This window comes from Colossoma macropomum, unplaced genomic scaffold (assembly GCF_904425465.1).
Source record: "Colossoma macropomum unplaced genomic scaffold, Colossoma_macropomum, whole genome shotgun sequence".
Lineage (NCBI taxonomy): Eukaryota > Metazoa > Chordata > Actinopteri > Characiformes > Serrasalmidae > Colossoma > Colossoma macropomum.
In genome coordinates this window covers 13,753,264-13,765,963 of record NW_023494810.1, presented here as the reverse complement: position 1 = coordinate 13,765,963, position 12,700 = coordinate 13,753,264, and the positions used below count along the sequence as shown (strand labels likewise).

Genomic DNA, 12,700 nt, shown 5'->3' with positions numbered 1-12,700 from the left:
TTTCAGTCCCCTCCAAGTTTTCGCAGAGCACTTTCAAAAACATTCAGTCATGTTTTTCTTTTGAAGGATTTTATTTCTGCATAATGGAAGCCCCTCTCCTCACTCCACACAATGAAAACTAATTGGATCACAAGGTTGTTTTGGATTCACTTGCCCATTTTTACAATAATTATCAATACAACATTTTTTTTTAAAGAAAAAACAAAATCAATATAAGTTCTTACAGTGATAACTGCAAATGGCATGCAAGATAAAATAAAAAACTACTGTTAGCTACTACTGATGCAGTTTTATTTTCCCCTAGTATTTCTAACCATATAATTCACTAAAATAGTGTGGTGGGAAAGGTTCTCTATGACTTTGTTACCAATTCAAATAACTTTTTTTTTTTTCCCCTCATATTTGCTTAGAACCCAAACATTCTGGAGGGACCGTGACGAAATATCATTCCAATCTGTTCAGACTGCCGTTTTGAAGAGAGGCTTTGTCTAAAGACTACAAACTATTTTCTCTTATATAAAAACAAAAAAGTCTATAGTTTTTTTTCACTTTTTCGCTCCAGTGTTTTAAATTTATATTAGAAATAAAAAAAAGTTATTAAAAATACACACAGCATGTTGCTACAGAACTAAGAGAAGATGTAGTCCATTTTGTTTTTTGATATATAAGCATACATACACACAAAAGAAAAAAAAAAAATTCATAGAAACGTGGCAACGTTTGTGTGTTCTGGGCAGTTGGCGTCTACCCCTGTTACATCCTATCTGCCAGATTATCATATGTGGGAGGGGCTTGCTTGACGGACAGATCGGTATGGTAATCAGTACCAACAAGTACATAAAAGAAGCACAGAAACTGATGAAGTTTGAGGTTAACAGGATTAAGAAACAGTTACAGACCATAAACCATTTGGTACAACTATCTAAGGGTCTTTGTCATTGGTTCGTTCCACTTAAGAAAACCCTTTTCCTTTGAACAAGCTATCAGAGATCTTCAAATCCAGACCTTGAATCAAGTTTCTGGTCCTTTATCTTGTAAACTGTGGTAATTCACTAAACTGTTGATGTAACTGATTGGCCACCTACCAGAACGTACAACATCCAGGATCAGAAACTGGATTCAAGGTCCACATCTAAAGACCTCTGGGAGGAACGTAACCTCTGGGTATACGTAAAAGAAAGTACAGGGCCTGTGAAGAATGAGATAATACAACACTGTACCATACTGGAAATTTGCTTGATACTGGTCAAACTAATCAGTGACATTTATAGTTATCATCAAAAAACTACTGACGGAGGGAAAATTCAGCACAGCAGTACTTGTAGAGAAGGCAGGTAAAGTTACACTGACAGCTTTAAGGGAAGAAAAACGTTTAGGCAGTGACCGCATTTCAAAACAAAGTTCAAAATGAACAAATGATCACATCCTAAGGCCACAAAGTCTTTAAACGTATAAATACGTATGTGGTGTTGAGCGTCTTTTTGGAGCTTCCGTCTTTGCGTCACTTGCTAAGTAGATACATCGTCACTGACAGCAACACGTTATGTAGTAGTAATGTGAATATTGTGAGCTGCTGGAGATGGACAGGTGTGCGTCCCTGCACCGCATATCATCACTTGTGCCATTTCCACCACGTTAGATAAATGTTACACTACAAACCAGTTAACAGAGTTACATTTACATCCTTGAAATGCATCCTTAGGTCAGAATATTGAACAGTTATAAGCGGAGTTTAAAAGTTGTTTAATGTATGAAGAAGTGAGTAATGTTATGGAACTATATTGTGCCATTTTTCACAAGTACTGTGGACAGATCTCGCAGGACATTTCCTGAGTCTTCAGCATGCTCAGGTACTGGAGACGAAATGGTGGCGTATTACAGTATACGTCACATAAGATGTTCTTGTTTTCGCTTTAGGTCCAGCAGAATGAACGTAAATGTGTAAATGGCAGCCGTTTAAGTCTGTATTCCTTCTTCGTTCTGCACCATCGCACAATCCCTCATATCTTCCCATTCTGGTGAGCAGACCAAACTGTTTCTTTGCGAAATGCTGTAGTTCAGGCATTCTTCCCTGATTCGATTGAGTCTCCTGACCCCGTTTTCTTGTTCCCTTCTTTCACGTACCACCAAAAACGGTCAAAATATCTTTACAAAAAAAAAAGAAGACAAAAAAAAAGAAAAAAAAAAGTGAAATAATTCATTTTAAAGTATAAAACAACCCCAAAACGAACACTCTCTCCAAATAATAATGTAACAGAAGGTAGAGAAGGTAGAGATTCATCTCTGACTCATCCTTCTGTAATATCAGTCTGGGCCAGTGGGTGGCGCCACTGTGCGAGGCGGCAGTGAGAGAGGCGGGGGTGTTCGCGTTTTGTTTTTGTTTTAGGGGTTTATCTCAGAGGTTTAGATTGGAATGTCACACTGCCAGTCGGCCCGGGGGCGGATGCAGGGGGCTCCAGGTGGCCGGGGGTGCTGGAGGGGGCTCCTGGGGGTAGGGGCGGGGCTCACAGCAGGGCTGAGCCTCAACTTTAGCCACGCCCCTTCCCTGGCACAGCCGCCGATGCCTCAACAGCCGATCTGTCCTCGAGAAGTTCTGCGAGGAAAAGAAACAGAAGGAAAAAGAAGAACAATAAAACAAACACATAAATACACAGAGAAACGGAAGAAATCTTTTGTATTTTAAAAGAGCTGCTGAGCGACAGGTGTTGCTTTTTAATCAAATGAATGTTTGGTATATGCAGTATTTTTTTTTTTGAGAAATGAACCTTTCAATGTGCTTTTAATGCAAACATAATGTACTGTCTTTTTTTATTTGCGTTAAACTCCTTCACAACAAAGAAAATTCTTAGTACAGATGTTTGCTTTATTACACTTCTCTATTATAATGTTTAACTAGTTAACTGTAGCTCATGTCAGAACCTAATTTTCTGTATATTGCTTTATGTTATGTTGTGCTAAAAGCAATTCTGTAATATTTTAGGCTCAAACAGTTCCAGAATCAGATTAATTTTGTTTTTTTACGAAACTACGTCCAGCATTCTCTGCTGGTACCGAAACCTGGAATCGATTCAGTGTCTACTACTATCTACTAAAACTTAGAACTGAGTGTTTAAAAAAAGAAAGAGAAAAACTTAAGGTTGCCAGAGCTACATATAAACATTTAGAACTGAGGTCAAAAACCAGCTCAGATAGCGAAAATGATGTTTAGGAATGTGACCGACCTGCCAGTCAAAGTGTGTACGAGTAAACAGTGTCTTACCTGCTGGCAGCGCTCGCACTGATAAGGCTTCTCTCCGCTGTGTACGCGTTTGTGCCTCTCCAGGTGATACCTCTGGATGAAGCGCATGTCACACATGTCACATGCGAACGGCTTCTCGCCTGGCGGACACAGAAGCCATCATTAATTAATATACATGGTGTTTCCCTCACAACTCAAATCACTATAGCACACAGTGTATGTCTTATCAAAACAGCAGTAATTAAAAAGCTGAGATGCACCGAAATTTTGACCAAGATTACCAAAGCGTCAAAATCTAAGACTTTAAAAACACTGTTTGCATCGCATACATTTGACCTGTTTGAGCAGCAGATCGACAGTGAAAACATTGGCTGTTAAAAATTATTTGACGACATTAAGAGGAGATAAAACACCCAAGACCGTCTCTAGCACAGGTTTGATATCATGTGCAATCACACCATCACCATCTGTAGCCTCATATTATGAAATGGTGAAAAACTGAAAAACGACTGCCAAACTGCAGATATGGCTGAAATCAATGCTGCTAAGAATGCTGGATTTCATGGCACATACTGTAAACTATGTACTGTAGTCAGTTTAGTAAATGTAGTAAGTTTACTTTATGTAAACCATTTTTATTTACCGTCAGCTTTCGGTTTCGGTTTTTAGTTGACGATTTTCATTTCGGTGCATCACTGCTTAAAAGAGTGTCATTAGTTACTGAAACTAGACAGTCAATTTTTCACAATTAGCAACAAAACAGATCAGAATGAGAACAGTTGCTCTTTGAGAGGGGACAACACAAAAAGACTTCATCCAAACTCGAGTTTGTAGTGAAGGCTAATATTCAGCAAAGAATTATGGGCCGACATTGTCCACGTTAAATACAAAGTGGCACGCTGGGGCAAGTTTAGTGCTCCGGGGGGGCATGATCTAAATGTACTCCCCAAATTCCCCAACAATTCACCACAGCTTATTTAGAAAAGTGAACATACTGGCACGTTAAGAAAAAAAAAATTCTATGATGGAAAAAAAATACCATTTTTTTTCTTGTTAAGTGCATCACCAGCCCTCTAGATTACTGGCCTAAGTATATTCTAATTCAATATTTAAACATACAATAATGTTAAATAAATAAATAAATAAGTAAATAAACTAAAACGTGAAGCAAGACTAACTTCAGTATACAATCTACTATTTCCAGTCCAAATGTTTCATTTTAGGAGCTGCTTTCACAGAAAGGGGTACAGGGAAAGAACACATACCAGTGTGAGTGAGGCTGTGTCTTTCCAAGTGGTAACGTTGGAAAAACCGCATGTCACACATCGAGCAAGCATACGGCTTCACCCCTAAACGCACAGAGCACCAACACTCAGTGAACCTCGGCACACAACATTCAAAGCAAAACTCTGTACACAGTGCAGAAGTATTTGGACAGTGAGAATTTTAAGGACACTGGACTTGAGAAGAAACAATGACTGAAACTGAGACTGTCCGCTTTCACGGCAGGTTTAGGACTTCTATAAACTATCAAGGTCCTTCTCATATACAGTCCACTCATTTAAGTGGACCACAGTTAGTTTTTCAGCCCGTCGTTTGTTCATGCACACTACAGCAAACAGAAGTTCTAGAGGTGATTCTAAATGTGACACTTGTCAAAATGGACTGTCGGGAACATTAAGAAGCTACAATGCGCTGGTGATCTTGGCGAACCTGGTAGATCATGGACATCCTCCAAAACATGCATGATGTCTGGAAAAACACTACACTACACCACACCAGCCTGACCTCAGAGATCAAACCAGAAGATTTTATTCTAAGTCATTTTGGACTATTTCTATTGTTCCGTTCATCATGAAATTCTGACACAGCGTAAACAGCAGCTGGCATTTTCAAATTATGTAGAAAGAAAAACAGCAAAAATGGAGATACAAGGTTTCATTCCAACGGTGACAATATAGAGCCTATTTACACTCAGCCACATAAATTCATCTTGGTTAGACAGACACAGACAGTCAATTTGCATCTGTGCTGCTTATCCTGTCATGCGCAAATATGAAATGATGCGTGACAAAAATTGGTTTTGCAGTTCTGCATTTTATAAAAAACAAATTAGGAAACTCTTAATTTTCCTCTAAATGGTGGCAGGAGCTGCTGCATGCAGTTTTTGTTTAGTCACCCCTGATAAATGACTGACTCATCAGTGAGTAATTTCACTAGTGAAAGTACAGACTATTTAAGTACCACCATGTTTTAAATTACAAGCAGAAAGTGGGCTTGGCTTAAAGCAGAAATGAAAGCAAGTTGCAAAAAGTAGGTTTATTTACTGACCACAGTGGACTTAAAACTAATCAAGAATGGCTGACTTGAATAACATGCATGCAAAATGGACTTTAGGTAGCAAACCTAGTCTAGGAACAAGTACACAGATGCTGATAAGATCAAAATTTAGTACTGACTTTTTGATACTTCGTAGTACGAAAACAAACCTGCTGTTAGCATAACACCACCAAGTTTCGATACCTAGCCTTAGTCTCAAATTACCTCCTGTTTTGAGTGATCAGATAGCAGTCTTCGGCACACTTGGCTGCATTTATATTTGGCCTTTCACAATCAGACAGCAATCGGATCAGCCCAAAATATTGATAAAAATTACAATGAATGCAACTTGGATAATAATTTCTCGATACTGACACAAGGACATCAAAAAAAAAAAAAGTAAGAACCACTTGAGGTGTTTAAGTGTAATCTGTGCCTCAAAACTCATTAGCCTGCATTTCACAAAGTTAAAAACCCTGAGAAAAACTTGTTAAAACAGCTGAGGATCGCTTCAGAGGAAAACAATCAAACTGATCTGAATCACCTGATCCGAAACCCACTGAGCAGTTAACTTGCAGCCGTCAGAAATAAAGGTGAAAAAAAGAACTGAAAGCAGCTGTATGACAGACCAGACAGAGCATCACCAGGGATTGTCAAAGTCTGTCTAGTACTGAGTCACAGATTGTAGAAAGTTAGTGACTGCACAAAATAGTATAATCAAGTACCAAACACAACATTTTATTGTGATTCACATATGCAGCACCCAAATAGATGTATGTACCCTTGAATAAAAGGTAATTTCCTGCCTTATGTTATCTGCATAGCCATTGTTTCACCAAGTCAGTGTGCTGGAGCACCAAAGAACTAAAGCAACAAAAATTTCTTACTGTCCAAATACTTATAGACTGCATATATTTACGCTCATTTTATTTCATTTAGACATGTATACTAAAGTATGGACATTTATAATTATAATACTTTGATAAAAAAAAAAATATATATATATATATATATAAAAAATATATATATATATATATATATATATATATATATATATATATATAACAAATGCTTAACAAAGAATAACTGTTCTGGAACTTCCACAATACTTTCAAATGCACATTTCCACTAACCTACCTGTGAATAAACTGAGTTCCACTGAAACAAGATCTTGAGATTGCGCAACCTGAAACTGCGATCCACCAAGCATCCAAGAGTGACTCATTTTCACTGCACTACAGTTGCTATGTACATTTAGGGCCTTCACGGCTAATATCTGCCCATTGCAAACGGCAGTAAACATAAGGTATATCAGTACTGGGTGTTTTAGCCTTATCTCTCTCAATTATCAAAATATTCAAAGCATGTCTTTTCAGCTCAACTCAAAAGCAGTTTGTTTGCATTTTATGTGTATAATTAACAGACAAGGGCGGTGAGATGAGACGACACATACCCGTATGAGTGAGGCTGTGTCTCTGCAGGTGGTAACGCTGAAAAAATCTCATGTCGCACATCGAGCAAGCATATGGCTTCACCCCTAAATACACAAAGCACCAACAGTTCACATGTATAACCTTTCCTTTCTGAATACATAGATTCTGGCATAATATCTTTCACTGGTGAGCCAGATATCTGATAGCCAAAACATATACCCACACAATTTAAACAAAAAAAAGAAAAGAGAAAAGAAAAAAGTAAAAGTAGTTTTGTGTGTTAAACGGCCTTTGTATTTCAGCTCAATTACCTATTTGGCTTTTTTACATTCTGGTGCGCCACATCAAGTTTTAGCTCTTGAGTTAAAACCACAGTCTGAAAAAAAACCTTAATTGTCTACAGATCTGCTTTTTGTAAACAAAGAAGATAATGAAAACAATTACTCATGTGCTGTAACTCTAGATAACTGTCTTGATCTTTTACATGCGCTGACAAATTCTACATGACGCATTTCCACCAAACCATAAATGCTATGGATGAATGATGAAATCAGCCAAAATTGGAATCGGTCAAGATCGGAACTGGCTGATTTCTGCTCCACACAAACAATCTGGTAATTTATTATTTTGATTTTGGCTGATCTGTGTTGCAGTTTATGAGATAACTAATGAGGCAGGTAAGAGCACTCGCACTGTATTTGAATGCTGCCTCCACAGTTGTACCAAAATGACGTAGCATAATTACACGACTCGTTGAGCTAAATAGCAGCTATATAAACAGGCAACTAAATATTCTTTTAAGTGTTTCAAATGCCAGATTTGGCCCATTACAGCACGTAATGCTATCTATGTTGCAAATGTGGCTAAGTGAAAGTCCCGGTACAAGTGTGTTTCTAATGGCAACAATAAAAAGGCTGATAAAAATAGGTCAAAGTATCACAACTAGAATCAGCCACAAATATTCATGATCATTGCACCTCGTACAATAACACGTGTACATCATCAACCACGTGGTTTATAACAGTTCAAACAAAACAAAATTTCTCCAATAAGCTGCTGTCCATACTTCCATAAGAGGAGAGCCATCATCTCAGGCTGTAGGCCACATCTGAAGTTTCTTACTGTGATCAACTTCATTTAAGCCAATCGAGACAACATCAAGACTAAAAAACCAGAGAAGGAAAACCCCCACTTAAATTCTACTAGATACCCAACTAATACCTAATTAGAAATATCATCCAAATATGACATATGCTATGTCTAATCATCACAAATAAGGATCACAATATCAGTCAAAAGAATTAAAATTGGTCATAACTGTACAGCTCTAACATAAGCTACAGTATATGTCCAAAAGTTTGTAGACTCGAGCTTTTCTTCTGGGAAGGCTTTACACTACATGTTGGAAAGTTGCAGTGATGACCTGATCGTATTCAGCATTCATTAGAGCATTAGTGGTGTCAGAAACTGATGTTGGATGATCAGTTCTGGAGGCATCCAGAGGTACTGGATGGAGCTCCATCACTCCAAAGAATGCAGTTCCACTGCTCCACAGCCCAATGCCGGGAGGGCTTTATACCCCTCTAGCTCACACTCAGCACTGGGCATGGTGGCCAGGGGTAGGCAACATGCGGTTCTTTTACTGCCCTGTTGCAGCTCCACAGCAGAATTCGATTTTTAGGTAAAAATGAAATATTCCTCCTTTGCAGTAAAATAAAGCTCTGCTGATCGTTCTAACACAGTTTTAACAATAAATGGTCTTAAACGCTGGAGTTATTGTGTAACTGCTAATTCACTCTTTAACCCTGAAGGCTGGCATGGAGACTGCTGGTCACCATAGCAACGCAGACAACAACCTCGCCTAGCTGGTAGCTAACGAAAACGTGAAGACAAAGATTTAAGACAAACGTCGATCATTTGGAGACGAATGGACTTATTTGCGTTTATAATCACTCCAACTAGTTTCCTGATACATTTAATCTGAAACGAAAAACTGTCAAACACTAAAAAGTCGCTAGGCTGAACTCAGTTTCTCATTCGCCTGCTTCTCGTTCCAATTTTTCCATTCCACCTTAAATGGTGCAGCAGTTACATTCTGACACCTCACACAAGGTGGAACAGAAAAATTCAAACACAAAGCTGGTGAATGAGAAGCCGACTTTAGCCTTTGAGAGACATTGCACAAGAAACTATTCTTATTTTGAGGAAAAGTTTCCTGCCGGAGATGCGAGAAAAGCAGCTATAGCTCAGCTAAAGCTTAAAACAGAGCAAAGTAAGTCTGTGTTTTCGTTTACATTAAATTTTTTGCCTGTACTAGCACATTAGCACATACTAAGACATATTTACAGCCGAGATGGTAAAATGGACATAAAACGTTGTGGCTCTCAAGGTGGTTTGATTTCTGTTGAAAGACAAAATCGCTCTTCTTAACATTTAGGTTGCAACCCCTGCCTTTGGCTCATGTGCAGCTGCTTCAGAGCGCAATGGGTGCACATTTACATAGCTAAATTCACTCCTCAGAAGGGCTGTCTGGATACTTTTGGACATATAGTGTATATATAAAAAAAAGCTGAAAATGATGATTTTTGCTTTTTGCCAAACTGATTTAACTGTGGGGCAATGTAGAACTGGTATAAGCAGATGTTCGAGAACTACAAACTCGAGTTTGTTGCCGTTTCACTTTTGCAATAATAATAATAATACACAGGATTATGTGAATTGAATGCTAGGGTTATGAAGAGACGACACCTACCCGTATGGGTGAGGCTGTGTCTTTGTAGGTGGTAGCGTTGAAAAAAACGCATGTCGCACATGTTACAAGCGTAGGGCTTCACCCCTAAGTGCAAAAAGGATAACTGTATTAGCCATATGGCTACAGAACTAATTTACAAAATGTCCCCATGGAACAAGAGATGGACACTGTAGTAGTGTGAAAGCAGTTATAATTAAACTGTGTTTATATTTGCCCTAAAAAAGCAAACATTATCATTTTTAAATTGCACCTTGGGTCTTTGCTACTGGTACAAAGATATCAACAATAAACACTTACAAACAGTACTGTGCAAAAGGCAGAGACCACCATTCATATATCTAATTTCAAGTCAAAATGACCATTAAGTACAAGGAAAATTACACAGAAGCCTCAACAACTAAACATAATATGATTTTTTCAGTATTTATTGTGTCCACCCCTTTCTTCCATTCTTTTTAGGAGACTCGCTTTCAGGTCATAGAAATATGTACGGATATTCTTTCACACCTCCAAAGTTCAGTCTTAAAAGCTGGTTGATCAGTTTCTGAAGTAATCCAAACACATTCAGTGATGTTGAGATCTGGACTCCGGGCTGGTCAGTCCATTGTTCAGCTTTTGTTTGATGTGTCTGTCTCCTTTTCTCAGTGAGGCTTCTTGAAAGCTACACATCCTTTCAGACCCATAGCACGGAGTTGTCTTCTCACAGTGGAAGGACGGACAGAAACTGTGGATGTTTTTCAGATCTGAAGCAAAAGTGGTGTTTTTTTTCCCCTTTTCTCTCATTTTTGAATTTCTACCACTTCTTGCACAGTTGTCACATTTTCTCTGTACCGTTTAATATTTTTTTTAACTCCAGTTTTGAAAACTCCTGTTTTTTTTTCAGCACTTATTAACTTTTGACCTTCATTAAGCAAGTGGATTATTTTATATCTAATCTTCTCAGAAATATCTCCTGAAAAATGAATAACTTGTACTTAGTGGCCATTTTAACTATAAATCAAATAAATGAAATGGGGTATCTGACTTTCGCACAGTACTGTACAATATAAGAATAATTACAGGCAAAACTAAGGACATCATACAGCAAGACTATAGAGGATGATTTGATTAAGCATGCTGTGCTCATGACAGTGTTGCCAACTTGAATGCAATCAACAATCAGTTTCTATTTTAAATCCCAAGGGATTCATATAGAAACCATACTGTGCTTATGAAGGTATGACTTATGCCAAATTGAAACTGCAATAACAATTACACAACTGGTAGGTTTAAAATGCATGTTTTTTTGTTAAGTTGGCAACAGTGCTCAGATTTCATCTGTGTGGCCTGTCTTCAGACAGTAGGGGGTAAGGTGTAAAGACACATACCAGTGTGAGTGAGGCTGTGTCTCTGCAGATGGTAACGGTGGAAAAAACGCATGTCACACATGGAACAAGCGTAAGGCTTCACTCCTAAATGCACAGAGCAAAATATTAGTCATGTGCATTCTCTACTGCAAAAATACACGCTAAAGCATTCATTACTGTCAACACGGCTCTCTTGTACAATACTTTTAAAAGTGGAGTTTGAAAGAGATAAGTTTTCATCAGTGACAACCCATGCTTTCCATTTCTTCCAAAATTAAAATAAGGTCAGCACTTAAGTGATAATTCATTGCTGCACCATAGTTCTTAAAATCTCAGAACCTTTTGATCAAGTAACTGTGGAAAACTATACGGTACCCAGTGTGAGCCCACCCACAAAATCAAAGACTTCTCATAAAAAAACTCATTAACTTCTATAAAGAGTTAAGAACAAAAGCTACAATAAGAAGCCATGGTTAAACTGTTCCAAATACTCCACCTTTCCCTAGTAACGGCACTTTGTCACAGTTTTTTTCCTACTTCTAATTTTTTTTCATGAAAAATTGAAGAATGGCACTTCTGTTTTCAACCTCTTCTCATAATTGGTTGCTTCAGAGACATAAGTGGACACATTAGAGACATAAGATTAAGACAGTGGTGTTATGTTAAAGTTAGAACCCAGCTGACGTGAAAATTTTGTGCCTTATATTTTTTTAAGAGCTAAAAATTTCTCTGGCCGATATAATTTGTATTTATTTCGCAGATTTCAATTTTATACTCAATTACAATAGTTTTAGTCGCACAACGCTTATACAATGTTAGTTCCAAGTTGTGACAACTCTTGAACCCAAACAGCACTTTAACATTATTTATATATAAGAATCACATTTTTTGTGAGTTTGGTTTCTGTTAATGATCTAATAGAATGTTTTCAAGGGAAGCTCTTCTTAAAAGTTCTCATACTAAAGGTGGAGTTTAGATACATTTCACATGTTTTTGTTATTTTGATCATGATGTTGAGATTTAACAGTTAATATAGTTAATCAGGGGATTGGAGTCGTTTATTATCAGTGTGTTACAGGCTATATTTTTGCTGACAATGATAAAATCATGAGTTGTCAACATCATCTGATAGCATTGATCAGGCCCTAGTAAAAATACACACATGAACAATTTGCTGAGGCCAATTTACAATATTTAACCACACCACTGCACTAAAAGCAAAAATACAGAGATTCTTTCAAAAACTACCACAGCCCTTTCTCTTCAGTCCCTTTTTGGTAAAAGACATTTTTTTTTATAACCTGTCAGATTCTCATGCATTAGGAGCAATATTGCTGAAGAAAAGCACAAAAAGCATTGGTGTGGACGAGAGTGTGTGGGAAAGAGGCATAATCAAGGATGGTTTAAACTCTACCACTAATCCAACCTTAAAGAATAAATATATGAGTAAATCCTGCAAGATTACAGGTAAGTGGAGCAAACTGTGAAAAAATTAGATCCCTCCTGATTTAAGCGAGCAACTATGATACCCAGAGTGACCACTGCATTTGAGGATTACAAAAATAATCACAAAAAAGGTCACTTAAAACTTGCATTGGAGTTGACTGTATGG

The 12,700-nt window shown here is 37.7% G+C and overlaps 1 protein-coding gene across 15 annotated transcripts in view; it reads right to left on the bottom strand.

Annotated features, from left to right (window-relative positions):
• Positions 1 to 282: 282 nt before the first annotated feature.
• The window catches only part of znf740a (zinc finger protein 740a), a 32,161-nt gene continuing 19,743 nt past the window's right edge, over positions 283 to 12,700 (bottom strand). For 8 of the 15 annotated variants that reach the window (XM_036559189.1, XM_036559185.1, XM_036559188.1 and 5 more), the window contains 6 exons: positions 11,110 to 11,193; positions 9,743 to 9,826; positions 7,011 to 7,094; positions 4,504 to 4,587; positions 3,260 to 3,378; positions 2,397 to 2,593 (listed from right to left, as the gene is read on the bottom strand). In XM_036559189.1, the coding sequence (XP_036415082.1) occupies positions 2,417 to 2,593; positions 3,260 to 3,378; positions 4,504 to 4,587; positions 7,011 to 7,094; positions 9,743 to 9,826; positions 11,110 to 11,193 (632 nt within the window). In that variant the 3' untranslated portion in view covers positions 2,397 to 2,416. Of the gene's footprint in view, positions 2,594 to 3,259; positions 3,379 to 4,503; positions 4,588 to 7,010; positions 7,095 to 9,742; positions 9,827 to 11,109; positions 11,194 to 12,700 lie in introns of all 15 variants that reach the window. The other 7 variants (XM_036559186.1, XM_036559194.1, XM_036559197.1 and 4 more) reach the window with 5 other exon arrangements.